The sequence below is a fragment of the Paramormyrops kingsleyae genome, chromosome 17, assembly GCF_048594095.1.
Source record: "Paramormyrops kingsleyae isolate MSU_618 chromosome 17, PKINGS_0.4, whole genome shotgun sequence".
Classification (NCBI taxonomy): domain Eukaryota; kingdom Metazoa; phylum Chordata; class Actinopteri; order Osteoglossiformes; family Mormyridae; genus Paramormyrops; species Paramormyrops kingsleyae.
The window spans coordinates 12,566,217-12,587,012 of NC_132813.1; the positions used below are offsets into that span (position 1 = coordinate 12,566,217).

Sequence of the window (20,796 nt, forward strand, 5' to 3'; positions counted from 1 at the left end):
GGACTCGTGTCCCTTGGGGGGTCTTGTGGGGGGGGGGCTGTAGAAGTACAGGGTACGGAGTCCGTTGTTGCAAATCCCTGTACAAACGGAGCAAGAGTTTGCTTTGCCAGCAGTAAGTCAGACTTGTTCCCAGTATGCATTGGACTCTGCCAGGGCTGCTCTTTGTCTCTGATTCTGTTCATTTATGGATATAATGTCTAGGTGGCCAAGGGGCAAAAGGGGTCCAGTTTGGGGGCCTCAGGATTACAGCTTTGCTTTTTGCAGGTGATGTGGTCCTGTTGACATCATCGTCAGCCTATGAACTGCAGCATGCACTGGGGCAGTTTGCAGGTGAGTTGAGGCGGCCGGGATGAGAATCAGCACCTCCAAGGCCATGGTTCTTAACCAGAAAAGGGTCGATTTCCCTCTCCTGGCAGGGGATGAATTACTGCCTGAAGTGGAGGAGTTAAAGTATTTTGGGGTCTTGTTCACTAATGACGGAAGAAGGGAACAGGAGATCAACAGATGGATTGGTGCAGTGTCAGCAGTTATGCGGGCGTTGTACTAATATGTCGTGGATAAGATAGAGCCGAGCTAGAAGGCAAAGCTTTCAATTTACAATCTACGTTCCTACCCTCACCTATGGGCATGAGCCTTGGATAGTGACTGAAAGATTGAGATCTTGGATACAGTTAGTTTACTTCGCAGGATGTCTGGGCTCAGCCTTCAAGATGGGGTGAGGAGCTCAGACATTCAGGAGTGGCTCAAGGTAGAGCTGCTGCTCCTCTGCATCAAAAGGAGCCACTTGAGGTGGTTCGGGCACCTCCTCAGCGGCTCCATGGGGAGGTGTTTGGGGCTTGTCCAACCAGGAGGAGACCCCGGGGCAGACCCGGGACACGCTGGAAAGATTACATCTTTCAGCTGGCTTGGAAACGCCTTGTAATTCTCCTACAGTAGCTGGAGGAGGTGGCTGGGGTGAGGGAGATCTGGACATCCTTGTTCATACTGCTGCCCCCACGATCCAGACCCAGATGAGCAGTAGAAAATGGATGGATGGATGGATGTTTAAAAGTTTACTATACTTTACCTACAATTACATACATATCTATTTTTTAATTTTAGTGTTAAAGGTATGTATATCTAATGCAAACTACCAAAATCTATCTAAATCACAGTGATTACTACGGAAAACTAACATGTTTTGTGTCTATATTATAAATATATATTATAAATCTGCCACAAGGTGTCACTGTTTAGCTGTATCAGCACATTTTCCTTTGTCACCCAAACAAAACACAAACACAGATATGTAGGCCTTCATGAAACCTGACATTAAGTGTCTATTTCAATTGTTCAATATTATACTATTGTTCTAATTGTGGTTTTGCTATGCAGTCTATTTTAAGACTTTTAAATCCATCCATCCTTCAATTTATAAATCAATACCTTAATGGCGTTCAGTGATGATATTGTGAATTTAGCAGAGGCTGCTGAACACTCAGTGGTGTTTTAGTTTAATTTCTTTAATAGTTGGAGTTGGTTATTAGCATTGGCTGTTAGCAATCTTACAGTTTGTAGAATGTTTGCTGCCTTTCTCTAGTGACATAGTTCCTACAGTTTGAACCAGATTCTTTCACAGCCACTGAAGGTGTGAAATGAAGATTCAAAGCTGGACCTTCACTGATCTATGTTCTTGCTTGCCACAGTTTTTCTATTAGGATAAAGATTTCACAATTTAAATCTGCCATTCATACAAAATGACACTAGCTGACATTAAACAGTCTTGCTACGGCCAACTGGAGGAACAAAATCATCAAGCGACTATACCAGGGTGGCATACCGGAAAATGGGTTCGGGTTTAAACCTTAACTACGACACTGCGGTAAAGACAAGGGCGGCATACCGGAAAATGGGTTCGGGTTTAAACCTTAACTATGACACCGCGGTAAAGTTAATTTCATATTCAGTTTTCCGGCTGTAATATCTTTCAACAAAATCAAGCAAAACAACTTGGTTTTAGAGGTTTTTTATGGGCGAATTTTAATGAATATTTCAGTGTTTGTGTATGCGCTTCACGTTCTATACCATAGTTTCACTTACGCACAGTACCTGCGCTGAATGAAAACAGGGCGATTATTAATGAAGACGTATGGAAACTAATAAATCACAAAGTTACGTGGTGTACCTACATTGTCCCCCATCACACTCAGTGACAAAAAAGTTAAGCACCCAGAAGAAATGGTTCAATTTGGATGTAATTTGGTCCACGTGCAGACCAGCGATGGGTATGTAAATAATTCGATTTGCTAGGAGCTGACATGTCTAGTCACCAGACACAGACGATGCCGCGTAGACGCATTAGACAGCATTACCAGCACTTGACGGGGTTGAGTGTCGTGCAATTGCCCGGCATGTGGGGCATGCAGATGTCACAGTCACCCGATGTTGGAACCAATGGGCATGCGAGGGCACCCACACACGTCATGAAGGTTCTGGTTGCCGAAGACAGACCACACCAAAGGAGGATCGTCGTATTGCGCACCAAGCATTACAGAACCCCATGACATTGGCGCCTGCCACCTGGATTCAGGAATTGGACTCTCTACAACACCCTGTGCCATCCCACACCGTGTCTCGACGACTGGCATCAGCCGGACTATGGGTTCACCATCCCATGCATAGGCTGCCATTAACACCAGCACAGAGACGGCTACGGGGGACCCTGACGGCACAGTGCTACGAATGACATCTTGCGCCCGCATGTCTTACCCCTCCTGAGACAGCAACAGCACCCTGGTACAAGACAACGCCCGTCCACACACAGCTCGCCTGTCTATAGACTGCCTGCGTCATGTTGAGGTCGTCCTGTGGCCAGCCAGGTCCCCCGATCTTTCCCCAATCGAACGTGTGGGATCAGCTCTGACGTCAGCTCAGACCCAGTGCCAATCTGCAGGATCTCGTGGGCCAGTTACAACAGCTGTGGGCCGACTTGCAGCATGAGAGGATACAACGGCTGTATGACTCCCATCCACAACGTATTGCCGCATGTAACCAGGCCTGGGGGGTGCCACACCCTACTGGCATGGGTCCAGCAGTGTGCCCATACTGCCAACTCTGCTGTCCGTTTGATATGATATGCTACACAGTCATATCACCTTTCACCACGTGCAGATTAATTTAATTTCCACCACTATGTCTGGGTGCTTAACTTTTTTTGTCACTGAGTGTATTTAAAGCACACTTGGACATGTCGTGCCTTTAGGTTTATACTTCTTAGTCTGCTAATTCTATCTTTCATACTTTAAACAAACAGTATAGTTATTACTAGTAACAGGAAAGTACTGCAAGAGAACGCAAAACTACTTAAAAAATATTATCCCACCTTGACCTCTTAGGGGCTCTGTAACTGTGCTCAGAACAGATACACAAATTAATATATCTGAATCTAAAATATCTAAGGACATCTGGATAAATCCTGCTATACTGCTGTGCTACTCTTGAGTACTGTGCTTCAACCAGGCCTGCTCCAGCTGGGCCTCAGGATTCGGATAGGGGGACATGAGGTGGGGGCGGGAGGGTGAATAAGACCCTTTTTAGTTCAGAGTAGGCCTACCTTATCATTGCCCCTCCCCCTACCCCCATGCAGCTGCACTAATAGCATCAATGATGTATAAATGACTATGGAGGCTGCTGTATAGGGACTGCTAATCATTAGCATTGTGTCTCTTTGTCTAATTAGATTTAATTATCAGATTTAACTAATTTGGGGTATATACTATAAAATATGCATAATGTAAATAAAAAATTTGTTAGGCAAGGTTTGAAATGTTTAATTCTTAGATAGGAGGCCATTGTATAGATTTGCCGAGGACTCTTTGTGTTCTAAAGACTGATTTGTCCCGGGCTTTAGTGAATGTCAGTCATCCTGGTGCACAAGTCCTTGTGAAATATTGGATGTGATGCTGGGAGAGAAACTACACTACAGCGTTTGTATAGACTTAGAACTTGCAGATAGAGCGCAACCAGTGGGCAAGACAGGTATGAAACCATTGGGTTCTCAGTTTTAGTCTCAAATTAGAGACTGACAGTTGACTCATAACAGACACTATTCCCAAGAGGGAATTATCAAACGCATTTTCCACATCCATGGCCAGCTCTACGACTCGTGCAGAGAGCCGACGGCAACGAGGCACTGAATGAGGAAGCATTTTATTTGTAAGTGTAGCAAACTCTTTTATCTCTTTCACAACCAAAAACTTGTGGTTTTCTCTAGGAAGTTCATTCTATCAGCTGGTCTGCAGCCTGAAGATACGTTGTGTCAATTCATCTTCTAAACAAGGAATGAATGACACCACTAGAAGTTCTGAATGATGGTAAGACAGAAAACAGTAGCTATTTTAAAGTATTAGGCTTTTTGGGTTGCTAGCTTGTCTGCTTCAATGTACAGTGCCTTGAAATTTGTATTGCCTAGTTTATTGACTTCCTTTATTTCGTACTTCCTTGTTCTACGACCTACTGAGGATTTGGCAACTAGGGTGCCGAAATTTTAAGGATTTGATGGTCTATGAATGTCTCTTGTGGAAAATGATTGTATTTTGGTACTGTTACTCACTTCAGTGTTATCAGTCATTCTCCCTGTCAATGACCGTTCAAAAACGTAATAGCAAAAGTGTAATAGTTTGTGTAGATTAAGAAAAACCATGCTGTCTCTTCCTGATACTTTCCTTTGCTGACCACAGTAAATTTTTAACAAAACTTGAAAGGCTCTAACAGTTGAAGGAGTGCATATTTTGGGACATTGTGGTTTCAGTGAAAGTCAGTATATATACTAATTTATGTGTCATTTTGGCCTTGAGCTAAAATAACTTTTTTTGATACTGAGACTTTCTCAATTTACTGGATGGTAGAATCAAAGTCTCCCTGGAAAATACCAGTAGGACTCAGTGTCATTTATTTGGGAACCTGACCTTTACTGTAACTCTTTTGATATTTAGGATTTGAACGTAAAAGCCAGCATTTCTGTCAAAGTATTAAATGGCTGTGAATAACTGGGTTTGGGTTATGACCGCGTTCGGTTATGAGCATTTTCTTTCCAGACTGACACGTTTCCGCAGAATTACGAGCAGCCGTGATGAGGCAGTACGTTTGCGGTTCATTCTTTTTCAGTCCATCTGTTTCATTCAGTTTCAGCCACTGAGCTCAGCCATAAAACAAAAAAAAAAAACAGTAAGCGTGGAAGGGGATGACAGGGTGACAAAAAGCGCCATAACCTTACACATCTGGGTTTCATTCGCTTTTTTTCAAGCTGTGAAGGCAGTTTCACTCCGTTTATCACTGATTCCACAGACAGGCTATCCAGGCTTCGAAGAATACAACACTTGTGTTACATTAAATATCTGTTTAGTGTTTCAGAACAGGGTAACTAAACAAGTGAAAAATGCCTGACAGTCAATACGATCCTCACATTTTAAAGAGAAGAACCTCAATAGAATTGAATTATCATTTCAATGTGGGAGGTCGTACACATGTACCTGGCAGGGCCAGACTGGTGGGGGGGGGGGAGTTGCTCCACAACCCAGCCCCCCAGCGATGGCAAATGTCACATGTATGTGGAACATACTGATGTCATACAGGGTGTTCATCTGTGTCATACTACTTCTATATCTCTATGTAATATTTTGTATTGTTTTGTAGTCAAACTATGCTATCAAGGCACGTATTTAATGAAAAAAAATCATGTTTGTGGAATTTCCTAACTAGTGCAATGCATGATGGGTATTATATGTGGATGGACATGGTCCATTTTTGCCTCAGGGCCCAGTGTACAGTTGCTCCGCCATTGGTACCCGGTTGTGTGTTTACTGTGTAGGTATCTTTGTGTGTGGTTGTTCTCATATGGAGGTATGCTTGCTTTGGCAGTATTAAAATTACTTTCATCTGAAGCTTTGTGGCTCAAAGTTGTCCTTCAAGCTCATACACCCCACCTACAAATCCAACTGAGTGGAACAGTCATACCACAGAATTAGTCGTGACCTCTGCATATAAAAGTTATCGTGTCACAAAATTTCCCCCACGTTTTCTGCCAGTCTCCTGTTATTTTCTAACATTGTGTTGCTATGACAGCATCCACTTGCAAAGATACTTGAATTATTTGTTATTGAAATATTGGGTATTAATATAATACTAGACCCTATTTGCTCCAAATGTATTTGTGGTGCTGGATACAAAGTACCACCTACTCGTGATTTTTCTGACCACCACTACGGTGTCGATTCAAGCTGAGTGCATTAAAATGATTTTAATTATTTTAGACATTGTTGACCTTTACTGTGAAATATTTGGCCACATTTAGCACAGTCAATCCCATTGTTTTCGGTTTTATTGTGCAGCAAAAGCACACACAGGAGAGAGCTATTAAATGCAGTGACACCTGAACTGCAGAAAAGCGTGTGAGCCCTGTGGACAAACTGAGTATTAACGCCGGACGGAAAGGTTGAGAAGGTGCTGCAGCTTCCTCAGAGCACAGACACCAAAGTCAGGAAGCGATGTCATGGAGACGACACCCTGAGCGTGTGCGTGTGCCTTACGTAAAAGCACTCTCTTCTTTACTGGTAGAGCGTGTGTGTGTATGCACATTGATTAGCACTGTTTTTTTCCACAGCATATGGTTAAACCTGCTGTCCCAAGGTAGCCATATTGTACTTGTCATCATATTCGGGACTGATCAATGAAAACTTTAGAGTATTTTGTGTCTATGCATTTGTTCTCCCGCACATCCTCTCCATCCCAATCAATACATTTGTTCCTTTCCTCCTCTCCTATCTCGCTGGCCTTTTTTCAATCCAACGGATATTGTTTCCCAACGGGGCGGAATGAACAATTAATTGGAGCAAATTTTAGGAACAAATTCAAACTGAACTGGTTCCAAATGTGGTAGGACCAAGTGACCATGAATATCTTATAGGCAGAGACTTTGGTGCAGATGTATAACAGTGACAGCGATCTGCTGAGGTCATGCATTCATATTTGCTTATAAATATAGGATAGGTTTATTACGACCTGCTTACTGTATTATTTGGCTTGTAACAGGATTTGACTAAAAGCAGAAACGTGGTTACTTGGTAAGCCATTAAGGATTATTGCATATTGTTTGTCCGTTGGTTTTTGTGTTTTTTTACTGTCTGATTTCCTTTCCTTTAGGAAGTTGCCATTAAGTAGTCATCAGAATTCACTTGCATAGTTTTTATTGCATGACTCCTGAATTAACATCCCCAGTTGCTGATATTCTTGTATTTATGGCCTTTTTTTTATTCCCATTGTTTTATGCTTGTGGTCACAGAAACAATCAGAAAGTGATTATATTGGGACGGCATTGACTCATCTCTGCTTATATCAGCTAAGGTATTAATAGAGTGTGTGGGGCTGCCTGTAGCCGAATGAGAGCGGGGAGGGGCAGGGGAATGGCTCTGGGGGTAGATAGGCGGCAGGCTTTCCTTTGTGCTTCTTTTATTTAACTAGTCGATGCTGAAACAAACATGGAGTCACTGATGTGTTGCGGGGAAAGACCAGCCTTTTCTTCTGCCCTCATTGCTGTTTACGAGTCACACAGACTCAGTGACACTGTTTACAGGGAGACTGGCACCCATAAACCGTTCCTGCCTCTGGGTGTGTGTGTCATCAGGCTTGTTCCACTTTCCTGCCATCTCTTTCTGCCAGCCGCATATGCCCCCCCCCCCCCCCTTTAACTCATCCCTCCTTTAGAGGCAACCAGCCCTATTGGCGTGCCTTAGTCGCCGGAGGGGTTGCCGTGGAGACCGGCAGCAGCAGCAGCAACGCGAGTGAGTCGAAGCTGATGCCCGCCTGCAGCAGGAACCAGCTCATACCGTGCCAGAAGAGCCAACCCCCCCCCCCCCTTCCACCCCCCAAAACCACCCCCCAACTGGCCTTCTTCCACACCCCACCTCAAATCCCACAAGGCTGGTGCTCACTGCCTCCCCAGTGTTGCTACAAAAAAAAAAAACGATCCCAAGACGTGCAAGGTTACCCTCCAATCCGGGGAGAGGGAAGTAAGCTGTGCTCTTGGGCCTCACAGGGTCAGGAGCTCACCCCTCCAGGGCACTGCGTGGCGTAGCTGCTGCCCATGGGTTCCAGAGAAGAGCTGTTTCCTCTGACAGTCACCAGCGGCTCCTGAATCACACAGAGGGATGCATGCAACAGTAAGTTATGGTGATTTCTTTTAAACTGGTAATCTTTCACATCAGTGTGTCCTTTTGTTTGTCCTGTTTGTCTGATGAGTCAGATGCTGATGTGGAGTTTTGTGTGTGTGTGATTGGACACTGATGTGGACAGATGCGTTTTGCTGTATGTGGCATTGACGTGATATGATAACATGAGCTCAGTGTGCAAAGACAGTAAAACACACCAGCACACAGATTAGAGAGGAGAGCAGCTGGACCGTGTCACTGTATAAGCACTCCCCTTTACACACCCTCCCCTGTGCACGCACCTGAAACATGCCGCTGTGTGAATGAATGCGTGCGCGCGTGCGTCACTCGTGCACGCGCGTGAGTAAGCTTGGCAGCGCGCCGTCTCCGAGCCATTTTCGTGAATGGGAGCAGCGGCGGAGGCTGACTCGCCAATGGCCGTGCTGGGCAAATCCCGCGGCTGCAGCCGTGCTCTGGGCGAGCCGATTCGCTACGACGGGGACTTCCTGCGCCAGACGGAGGTAAGCGGTCGGGGCGTAGCCGCGTAGGGGCAGGGAGCGGGCAAGGGGGGTGTTGGTAGAAGGTCTGTTTTCATGACTTTCTGAGTCGGCATTTCAGCTACAGTCATGCAAAAAAGGAAGAAATGCTCGCTTATTCGATCTTGTGAGATGGGAGATGGAGTGTTACTTGTCGTGCACGTGTAGCTCCGCTAGGCGGCGTCACATCTTTATGCGGTCTGTCCTGACGCAGCCGTGCTTCCAGTGTCAACACACGTGTCATTCTGTGCATGGTCAGTGTGTTTCAGTGCACAAACCACAGTGATCCAAAGGTGCTCCACACAGAGAGAGCATTGGCTAGATGGCACCCCCCCCCCCCACCCCTCCTATGTACTTAGTGGTCAGACTGCATAGTGTGTGCCCATTGTCTCTGTCGGGACAGAGAGGGTCAGCCTGCTGACCTGTGGCATGCTGGTGCTATACTGATGTGGAGGAGAACAGAGAGTCCCTGGGTGAGAGCCTCTTGCCTTCCTTAATGTGGCTGGCTTGTCAGCTTGGTTGGAGATGACTACATTTCATGAAGACCTGTTCCCTGCTGACAACCGTGAATTTATCCTGTATAACCTTCTCTGTTAAAAAAGGTTTTTCCTTGGCTTCTTTGTAGACTAGCATTTAGGGGAGTAAGTGACAAGCAAACCATGTCATGCCTAACAAAGAAACAACTAAGAGCGATGATTAGGCAGCATATGTTTTGTAAATTTTGTTATATATATAAAACAAACCAATAAAATGATTTAATGATTTGATATTTTCAGTTAGATAAATATTATAGAAATATGTACCAAACATCTGTTACTTTTTAACGTTGTCTTCTTTCTCGTTATCTCATTGTCTAGTCTGATATCTTAAACAGTGGTCTTTCGTTTGCAGTTTGCTTCTGCTTTTATGGCCCGGAGCAGCCAGATCAGGCAACGGCTCTGTGGTGTGAGATGCTGGGTCCTGACAATCTTAGTCAGGATCTAGTAAAAGGTCCAGCTTGGTTCCTGGGCCCAGGAGCACTTTTCATTGCTTTGAGCACTTTGAGAGCTGGGGGGGGAGGTTTTGATTTTTGTTAGGTCTTTGTCATGTCTTTGTCATTTTGCCGAACCCTGACTATTATGCGTTTATGGTGATATTTACGCTGAGTTCTTTTTGCGCCAGTCAGTATTTTTATGTTTCGCTTCCATGCTTTGTAGTTCAGTCTATTCCAAGAAAGTGCGTGACCTTTATTTTCAAGTCAGTGTGTTTTATTAAGGTCCCCGTCATTGTTCCTTTCAGGTCATTTTGGTGCAGGTGAATCCGGGTGAGGCATTTACAATTCAGCGAGAAGATGGTCACTGTCAGTGTATCACAGGTATGTCCCAGAACTGTCTCTCAGTTATTTATCGATCGGTTATGGCTGGCCTGTGCTTCTTGGTATATGCTCCTGCCCCCCCCACTCCACAGACACAACCCTAATCAAGTTAAGTGTTTAAAGGATGGATAGATGGATGATGAGTTATGATAAGTGTTGTTCTGTACCTTTCTGAATATTGTCAATGTACCGTAACCCATAGGTGACTCACTGTCACAGTGTATCCTTATTGCCATTATTAAGTACATTTCTAAATCAGTCCTGTAACTTCTTTCATCAAGTCCTGCCATACATGATGGAACATAAAAAACAATGAATCTGATTTTCTATCATTACTTTGTCTGTCTGTCTGTCTGTCAGCAGGCAAATACAGATATGTTTGCATTTCTATCCCTCCCGTTTTTCGATGTGTTTAAAATCCTCACTGTAGCAAGGTACCAAGATTTGGTTTGACTTTGAATCATTTTTCCCGGCACGAATGCTGCATCTTTTGCATATTGGAATGTTTGACTCATATTTTGTCACACATTTATACCGTGAGCATGTCATTTTTAGTTATTTTATTTAAACTTTTTTTCTCATATTAAAAAAATAATAAATAAAATTGTAAATAGCAGCTGTATGCTATCCGGTGAAATGCAGACTTTGCCAGTCAGTGCTGACAGAACGGAGCAGATCCTGTGATAATGGTGCACAGATCTCTCAGTCAGATAAATACACGATGGCCCTTTCCGCCCCCTCGGGGGGGGGGGGGGGGGTATAGTCAGCGAGCTGGGCAGCCCCTGCATGTGCACCTGAGCTGCTAGGCATTCTGTCACAGTATGGACTCGTCTGCCAGTGACGGGGATGGAAGGATGACTCACTGCTGACGTAGAGGAGAGCATGGGCGGGGAGCCAGCTTGGTCTGCATAAGCCTTAACCTTAACACAGGCCTGAGGGGACAGAGATAAATCCCAAAAGGAAACGTGGGTGTAAGTGGAAGACACTTATTATTTACTGAATTATTTATTGCTTTTCCAGATACATTCAGCCATGTTTGTTCTTATCCTCGTATTTTTAGAAGCGGGAGGTGTGTGCTTGCTGTGTTTATTCTCGACTTAAGGCCAGCCTGGCTCTTCAGAGATGGGTGAATAGTGGTGGGGGTAGTTCTTCTCTATCCACCCCCTACCTCTGATTATTTTCTCTTTCCCTGGGGGGGGGGGGGGGCACAGCGCCACATCTGGGCCTATGGAGTTCTGTGCCTGAGGATGTTGGATAGGGAGGCTCATGTGTCTTGCACTTGGGCTCAGTTCACGCCGGTGGTATGGTGACCGCCCACTGTCGTGAGGGTGAAGTCAGGCTTTGGTTTGTTTGGAACCAGTTACAAGTAGCAGACTTTGGTAGCTGATCTTTCCGTTTGATAGAAAGACAAATGAGGTGGGTTGAACATGCAAGGAGACACCAAATGGATGTAGGTGCAGAGTGTGTCGCAGCGATCGAATGCCGTCCTGGTTTCACGGAGTCCTATCGGTCTGTCTGCATCCTGGCTGCGGTCCTGCATGCTGTGTCTCCCACCTTGGTTCAGTGCCACCTCTGTTATCCTTGTGATGGAGAACATCCAAGCTTCTCTTCTGGTGCTAAGATTTTCTGCTGGTGTCATGCCTGGCCTCTCTACTTTCAAACAGCGGGGGACAGAAGGCAAGCTTTGAGTCGAGAAAGACTCGTGTGCCCCAATGACTCATATCTTTTGTAGTAATGGAGTTTATAGCAACACAAAGGGCACTAATAGGGATTTATTTTTCTAGCTAAAGAAACCAATGTTATCTAAGTCATAGCGAGAAAAAAGAAGTAGAATTTCCACTAACACCTTATGAAAAATGAGAAAAAGAAATCTTAAAATCTATCCATCCCGCTGTCTTACAGTTGCTAATCCAGGAGGGTTTTGTGGATTCTCTTCATTTGTCCTTTATGAAATGTTTCATGTTGAAAATAATACATATATGGAAATATCAGATTATAGGGAGTGCTAGGTAGTGGGAGTGACTCGCGAAGAGGGCCATTAAGAATGCTGCTGGTGTTTGCACAAACCTCGCCTTCCACTGCACTGCCGGGTTCGCATAAATCCGGGGGGGGGGGGATTATCCTTAATGGTCAACTGATAAAGACGGGAGCGAGAGGAGCTGCGCTAGGCACCGACGCCCCATTAAACGAAGAGAGAAGAGATGACACTTCTGGTGGGAGGCAAAAGACCAGTCATCCTTGACATTTCCAGTATCCCTCTACATCCAGTCCAACAGGGTGTGTGTGTGTGTGTGTGTGTCTGTGTGGATACACACTGGGCTCTAAATCAGTTCTTCCTGTGAAGACTTCCTCTCAAAGGCCCGTGTGTCCTCATTAAAATGAAAAATCTTACCCAGCTCCCTGTCTCTGTCAATTAACTACAGCAGCCTGCACAGTCGAAGAGACGGAGCTGTAATCTGCTAATGGAATGCTGTGCCCGTAGTAAATTACTACCCTGGTAACTGATGAGAGCTTTTTGTTTAGATACAAATGTGAACTGAGCTCTGACATGCAGAAACAAATAGACTTCCAAATTGGAACTTGGCTGTGTTTAAAGGTTCATCAGGCCTTTTTGGAGGAAGACTTAATATTGCTATGTTTTTGATTAACAGATCTCACTCTTTATCTTCCCCCCCCCCCCCCCCCCCACACACACACACACACACACACAGGTTTGTAATTATATATTTGTGGGGACTCTCCATTAATTTCTATGGAAAGGAAAACTCTAATCCCAACATGACATCCTTAACCCCTACCCAGCCCTAACCTTAATCATAAGTAACCAAACTAAGTACAATACTTTTATTCCAGTTAATAATTTTGATGAAGTTCTTAATGCAATGTACTCGTCTTTTTGAAAATTTTGGCAACAGGTTGTTCTGCCAGATAGATACCTTCTGTCTGCCCTTCACTCCTGACAAGTATGGTCTGATGAGGCATAAATAATACAGTAATATACTATTACTTATTTATTAATTAACCACAAACTAAGTCTTAGTTACATACTGATCTCATGTTAATTCATCATTGATAAATCATGACGTTTTATCTAGAGCAATCACTATATTTGTTGCTGTATATTTCTGCAAACCTTTGTGAACTACTGAAAGAACCAGTAATCAATAACACAAGTGAAATACTGACCTCTTGTTTGTTCACCATTAATCAGTCATGACACATCTTTTATCTCAAGTAGCTGTTATATTTGATCATGATGTACTTCAGTAGTAACTGAGTTACTATTAAGTATTTGTGCCCCGTCAAAGTGTTCCTGGTCTTCTGGGGAAGGCTCCATATTGAGAAGTTGCAGAGTGTCTCTCAGCATATCCAACACATGTGGCCAGTCCTTGTTAGACTGGGATTGTGGACGTGCCTGAAGCTGGCGGCCCCGGCTTTGACAAAACATTACATTTCACTGTGTGATTTAAATATGTATTTCTTGGGCTGTTTGTCAATGCTACAAAGAGGAAGCAAGCTGACACTGTTGATGTGTCTTTCATCTGAAGTGTCCCAGTTTCCAATCTCCATCACTGCTCCCCCTGTTGCACCCTCCCTCTGATCTTCTCTGCTGATTTGTACCACTTGTCTGCTTTTTAAATGTGAGCTCAAAAAAAGCTCTATAAAGCTAGATAATGGGGCATAATGCTGAATAGTGAAATTAACATTGCAGCTCTTTGTCATAAAGAAAATCGTACTAATTAATCTCGGCTACTGCGAATGTAATAAGAAATCTTGTTTCATATTTCAAATCAATTAACATTAAACAACCCTTAAAATTCATAACCCCTAATGAAATTACTGTATTTAATATTATAGTTCTGCTCCTAATGCGGTAATAATTTTTAAATTCTAAGCCGTGTTTTCAGTTACTTTCTCTCTTTTTGAATTTTTATTTTTTTTAATCATCAGGAGTGACCTTTCTCACTGTGAGCCGCTCTGCCGCAGCTCAGTAATCACGGCACCTTGTGTGGAGTCGGGCTGTGACACTGCGATGCTGAGCGCAGTGCTGACTGGCTCTGACAGCAGCGGGCTGACTGGGTGCAGCGGTCAGAGCTGCGTGTTCTTCCGAGCTCTCTCACCGGCCACATCAGCACGTCCAGAGAGGGGGGTGCCAGGGGACGGGCGGGGCTGGCCTCCTCAGTCTGTGTGCGTCAGTCAGATGATGTCAAAGTGTGGGCGTTTTACTGTCTCTCCTGGATACGGTTGCATGGTAAACCTGACAGGCTTTGTGCCATAAATCTTTGATTTGCTCACTCGTGTCCTTTCTCTGTTTTCTTTCATGCTGCATCGCACAGAGAAATCTGGTTGATAACAGAAAAGTAGTTTTTGTTGAGGTGATGGACCAGAATGCAATACTGCTAAGTGTAGAAATGGTCACTTTCGCTGGGCCTGTTAAGGGTTTATTTCTGTTATTTATGTCCAACTGGATCCCTTGATATATTATTTAGGAAGAACCTGAGAAACCATTAGCACTAAAGACATGTATCACGGGAGATGCTAGACAGATAAAACTTTTAGTGTGTGTGTGTGTCTGTATACACATTTTATTTATATATATATATATATATATATATATATTTATTTAGAAGCATAATAGTATATACAAACACATTAACTATACATATTTATTTAGTAATCTATATATATACTAGACTTCTATACTGTATGTATGCTATTGTCCTCTCTATATATATACTGTGTGCATGTGTGTGTGTGTGTGTGTGTGTGTGTGTGTATGTATATCTATTAGAGAGAGAGCACAATAGCGTAGATATATCAAGCTTCGGATATACTAGACTTGGGCTGTTGTGCATCAGAGCTGGCAGAGGCAGATGCAACACGGCAGGTCTAGGCGCCCCTCAGTGCCGCCTACGGAGAAGTTTTGAAACTAAAGTGTTTGAGTCGTGATGAGGCCAGTGGAGCGCCTGCCAGTTTGGAAGTCAGGCCGTCACCAGAAGGACGGCAGGCCTGGTACCGTTTCCTCAGTAATGGAGAGTAGCTGTCGTGTGTCGGCTTTACTGGGAGGCATGAATTCTCTTGAACATGGTTTGTATGCTTTGGGGCGGGGCCACATCCAGACATGGGCTAACCAGTGATAAAAATACATTATACATAGCCGGCTTTAGCTATGGCCTGCCTAGGGCCCCCAAATTACCATTTGTTATGGAGGAAGCAAAATTATCATCAATCTTCATGGTAGGGGGGCCTCTCAAGTTAAGTTTTGGGCCCCTGAAAAGGTAAATCCGGTCCTGTATCTAGGCTTAGGTGCAAGAAAGACTTGACAGCAGGTGGCGCTGTGGCCTCACGGCTTTGTGGTTGTGCTGTGACATGGTCTGCAGTTCTGTGTGTGTGTGGCGGGTGGGTTGTGCGAGGGGATGTTGGTAATCTGTTTCCTCCAACAGCTCAGAGACACATGGTTCAGTGAACTGGTCGAATGGTGGCAGCAGATGGTCTAGTGCGGTGTTTCCCAGTCCGGTCCTCGGGGGCCCATAGGAGGTCCACCTTTTCGAGCAAAAATGTGAGCTGTCTGGCAGGGAGCTGGGAGGGAGCAAAAACATGGACTGTCTGGCAGGGAGCTGGGAGGGAGCAAAAACATGGACCGGTTGTGGGTCCCCAAGGACCGGGTTGGGAAACACTGATCTAAAGGATTCAGTTAAAATAATCGTATTATTCTTCACTGGGAGCCTGGGTGTGGTCGTCAGTAGCACGGCACTAACCACTTTATTAGGGAGAGAACTGGAAACATTTTCAGTGGTTTGGATAGGAATTTTCAAGTATGAAAAACTAAATGTCCACAATTTAAGCTGGGGTAAATGGTTAGTGAAAATATATGAATTTGTATGTAAAACTTCAATGAAGGATATCCACTTTAAAGTTGTTTTTCATGCTAATGTTTTAACTTTACAGAGGTGTTGAGGGAAGTCCCCAGGATGTCGGATTACAAGCCGTCAATCACCGACTGCTCTGACCCAATTTTTATTGATTTCTTAATTGGTTCCTATCGAGCTGAACCAGACATTTATTGATGACACATTGTTGTGGCTTCCAGGATGGGTTTTCTGAGTGTCACTGCTGCCATTGTTGTTTTATGGCATTTTAGTTTTTGCTAAAACAACGAGACTGAAATCTCTCCTGTTCATAGGCCCAGCTCAGGTCCCTATGATGTCCCCAAATGGTTCTGTGCCTCCAATTTATGTGCCTACAGGATACATTTCCCAGGTAATATCTGCCTGCCTGTCATTTTCTTCAAATGGACATTTACTCACATCCAGCATTCAAATTGTGTCTAATTGCGGGGACCTCTAGTGACGCAAATGTGCAATAACTTTGCATAAATGTAGCAGTGGTCTCCAACTTTATTTACAGTGAGAGGCACTTCTACAAAGAAGGGGTATATTTTCTCCCTTGGGGGGGGGGGGTCCCCAATCCCTGTCAGTCTGAACACTGCTCATGTCTGCAGCCCTATCTTCTCACCCCCAGATCATCGAGGAGAATGGCGTCCGACGTGTCCTGGTCATACCTCAGCCAGATTTTCTTCTGGGGGCCCCATCTGCTCTGCACCACCCTCTGCCCCCACTCCCCCCCCACCTACCGGCCTTTTTGCCACACCCAGTCGTGCTGCACCCCTCACTCCCCCCGGTATTTTCGGGCGGGGCTGGAGACCTCGCATCTCAGTACATGTCACACTACCACGCTGGTCACGTTTTTTCTGAGATCGGTAAGGAATTGCGCCGCATCCTGAAGACTGACAGCATGAGTTCCAGAATATTCTACCTCGGATGTGCCCATTGCAGATATTCTTAACAGGTTAAAAGTAGCATGAAAGCCTCAGAAAAGATTGGCAGAAATGAGGACAGATCTGGGTGATAAAAGGCATCATTGTTTAGTGTTCTTTCATCTCTGTTTCATGACAGCCTTTAGAAAACACCTGGATCTGCAAAAAAAATCAAAAATGAGAACATAATGAAATGTACCCTGTCATTCTCCACATAACCTACAAGTCCTTGCATCTGTTTCTCCATCTGTGCATCTCTGATCCTTGCGTGTGTTTGATTGGCCACCCACAGACTCCTATCCTGTGCAGAGATGCCCTCCTTTTGCTCCAAGGGATGACAGGGCAGGGAAAACGTACGGCCGCCTGCAGAAGAAGCTGAAAGAGCGGCTGGGTGGCGGCAGCAGTCTAAGCCCCACCGGCGAGGGGGCGAGGAGTCCGTCTCCGTCGCCACAGAAAGCCTACAGCACTCCATCTCCGAATAAGATGTGCAATGGTGGTCAGGGGGCAGAGGCGGAGAAGGAAACGGGTCAGGATGGTGAAACGCAGACAGCGTGGATTAATGAGGGCTGCAAGGGGGGAGAGAACCTCGGTGTGGATGCGGAATCAGAAGGTATGAATGTTGTGCTGGTGTGTGTGGAAGAACCAGCACTGTGTCGAATTACAAAAGATATTTCATGATCACTGATGACTCTGCTGCTGTGGTCAGATCTCTTTAAAGGTGTCACCAAGTTACAAAGTTTCTTCGGTAATGCCGTACATTAACTGCACCTTCATAATGCGTTCACAGAACCTTCATAAGTAGCATGTAAGTATACAAGAATGGTATGATTGTAACAGATATTATAATTGTATAATCAAATAATGTTTGTTATTAATATATATTATATAAGGTATACTTCCAGGCTGCTTATGAATGTTCTATGACTGCATTATAAAGGCATTGTGAAGGTGCAGTTAATGTAAAGCATTATCATTTCTTCTTCATTAAAATTTCATCCCTATTCAAGAGACCCACCTCTTTTCCTTGATCACATTCTATTTATTTCTTTCTCCCAACTCTGAAATGTCCCCATTTTGTTTCATGTCCCATATGTAGTCTCCTGGTTGGCTGCCTGGCACCCCTGCCTCTTTAAGTCATGCATATTTTTTTACCATGTAAATCCCACACAGAGCAGAGGGCTGGCAACCAGCGGGAATTCACCGCTGACAGCCTGTTGCGTTTTTGTTTTCTTGTGTTGTTTTGGAGATGAACTGAGGAGCTTAACAGAACAAAAACTGACAGAGTTAATGAGGGGATTTTATGTGTCAGGCAAAACCGTCCATGTATAAAGAAAATCTCTATGTAAATGAAATTGATTGTGGTCTTAGTGGTATCAGCCCAGCTCAGCTACACTACAATTTAATATTCTCCCTAACAGACTGTTTTGTTAGGATGATTGGCATGGAAAACTATTTTTAATGTGGTTCTGTTTTTGTAGACCTCGATGAGGAATCTTTAGCTCTGCGAGCTGCACTGTCTACAATCAGCAAACCAAAAGTAAGTATGTATTTCCCCCTTATACACTGTAACCGTATTTAGGTGTGGCACGATTTGCTACTTTATCTCTGACATATGAGTGTGATTCATTGCTTCTTGTTTGGTCACAGGTGTCTTACAAGGAAGGAAAGGTCATTCCTCTCCCTAAATATTTACTTTGTTCATATGAAATGTGAGACAGATGACTGTAGGGTAAATCATGTGTGATCTGTAAGCTTCTCTGTAGCTCCCTCTAGTGGACAGATCTCCCCCCTCTGGTTGTATGCCATACAGCTGGCAAATAACATTTTTAAAAACAATGCTCAGCATAACATTTTATCTAGCTTGGAGTGTGGAGTTGTTTTCCCCGTTATTTTCATTCGATTTCTCCCAGGGTCTTCCAGTTCCTTCCATACAGTACAGAAGTGTGCATTATAGGTGCTGCTATAAATTACCACAAGTGTGTATGTGTGTGTGTATGTGTGGGGGGAGGGGGGGTGGTTATGTATATATTACATTGTGGGGAACAAATCTGTGGAAAAAACGTGTTTTTTGCCCCCCAAATAAATGAGAATTTTATATAAACCTATGCTTGCAATCAAAAGTAAAAATGTCAAACACCTTGTATTTTGTTTGGTTACTTATGATTAAGGCCAGTGATGGGCAGGGGCTTAGGTTGTCATTGTTGGGGTGTGTGAATGGAAGGTGGATGCCAATCTGCTGTGATCCCTGGGGGGGGGGGGGGGGGGGTCATGCTGATTTAATAGTTCAGTAGATCCATGTTTAACAGTAGTATGTTCATTACCATTTTTGTCAGTAGACAATAGTCAGTGTCACTGGATTCCATTTTCTCTAAATGCATTACTGTCACTGCCTTTTATTTTAAGAAATAATTGTGTTTAAGTGTTGAGCAGAATTATATATATATATATATATATATATATATATATATATATATATAAAAATACATATTCATTATAGAAAAAACGTTATATAGATTTTATATCTGAAAAATAGAAATATTAATTACATGCACTGCTGATATATTACTGTTTTGTTATTGATTTTTATATGGTATAAATGAAACTATGAAATAGATACAAATTAATGTCTGTAATACTCATATTTTAGGACAAATATTGGGTATTTCCAAATCGGTGTTTATTGGTCTACATACTTTGAAATTTATTGGTTTGCATAATTTGTGGTGTGAAGTGATGAAACCAGTTTGATCGTTAGATAACAGATTTTCAGATAAATTACAGAAGAATGACACAATGGTTGGTTTTCTAGACTTACAGAAGTTGAGATATGACACTGGGTGAATCTCAGTACCAAGACCCCAAGGACCGTATTCGTGGTCTCAGCAAGACCAGTCTTGTTAACTTGCCTTCCAAGAACAAACTTGGGGCGCAATGAATCATGGGATTGGTCTTGTTTGGCAAGGATGCAACCAAAACATCCTTGATATCTGGGGCAGAGCAAGAACCGGGGATTTTTACCGTCCTCTGTTCTTGTGTTGTTGATGTTGGGACTGGTCTTCAGCAATGGAAGATGATATAACACAGCTACATGAGAACACAAGTACGGTCAAGTACGCATATTGAGATTCACCCAGTGCTGATCAGTAGTTTGTCTCTCAGTGTTACTCAGCTTTGCAGATTCACATTTTCTTATAACTGCTTGTGGAGATGCTGACTTTTGATGCACTTTCTCTCTGTGTCAGGTGACTGATGTTCAAGCAAGCATGGCATTGTTATCCTGGAGTGCCCCCGTCCCACCAGACAATGTGGACGGTGGCCTAGAGGTCCAAAATGAGCTCCGCAAAGCTCTGAGTTATGAGGTCATCATTTCCTGTGGGGATGAGAAGGATGGGATGTACCATGTGGTGTACAGGTAAGTCAGGACTCTGATAGTGGAATTGAAGATCCAACTGCTGATAATCCCAGCATTGTTGAGACGATGAATGAGTCAGGTTGAGATGAAAGCGAAGATTAAATAATGACTCATTGGCTGCTTATGCAGCTAATGGCTTTCCAAAAATAAGTTGCTTAATGCAGCTGCGTATTACGCTGGAGATGCCCCGTTCACAAGGCCGTCGCATGGATTTATGCCTTTGGTCACGATGCTGCTTTTCTCTTCTTCAGTGGAGTAATTCTGTGTTATTTCTGGTTAGAGGTGATGAACTAAGCTCGAATTTAGAAGAATTAAGACCAGCGACGGACTACAATGCAAGGTCTGCTTGTCATCTTCTCGTTGTTCCATGTTTTTGGTCGCTGTCGTTGGTCATGTTTGCTCATTGACGATCCCAGTCCCTCGACAAAGATCACCGTGCTTCCAAGAAACTCCAGCAGGCCAATGGTGTGTGTTCTGTCGCTGGCTCCTCTCAG

The 20,796-nt window shown here is 43.9% G+C and overlaps 1 protein-coding gene across 5 annotated transcripts in view; it reads left to right on the forward strand.

Annotated features, from left to right (window-relative positions):
• Positions 1-264: 264 nt before the first annotated feature.
• fndc3a (fibronectin type III domain containing 3A) overlaps positions 265-20,796 on the forward strand; it is a 33,408-nt gene continuing 12,876 nt past the window's right edge. Inside the window, exons 1-9 of one of the 5 annotated variants that reach the window (XM_023839448.2) lie at positions 265-330; positions 8,072-8,195; positions 9,998-10,073; positions 16,258-16,334; positions 16,596-16,833; positions 17,183-17,500; positions 18,369-18,427; positions 20,133-20,302; positions 20,583-20,642. In XM_023839448.2, the coding sequence (XP_023695216.1) occupies positions 8,184-8,195; positions 9,998-10,073; positions 16,258-16,334; positions 16,596-16,833; positions 17,183-17,500; positions 18,369-18,427; positions 20,133-20,302; positions 20,583-20,642 (1,010 nt within the window). In that variant the 5' untranslated portion in view covers positions 265-330; positions 8,072-8,183. Of the gene's footprint in view, positions 331-2,075; positions 4,195-4,232; positions 4,353-8,071; positions 8,196-8,216; positions 8,705-9,108; positions 9,193-9,997; positions 10,074-16,257; positions 16,335-16,595; positions 16,834-17,182; positions 17,501-18,368; positions 18,428-20,132; positions 20,303-20,582; positions 20,643-20,796 lie in introns of those variants that run through there. The other 4 variants (XM_023839449.2, XM_023839447.2, XM_023839445.2 and 1 more) reach the window with 4 other exon arrangements.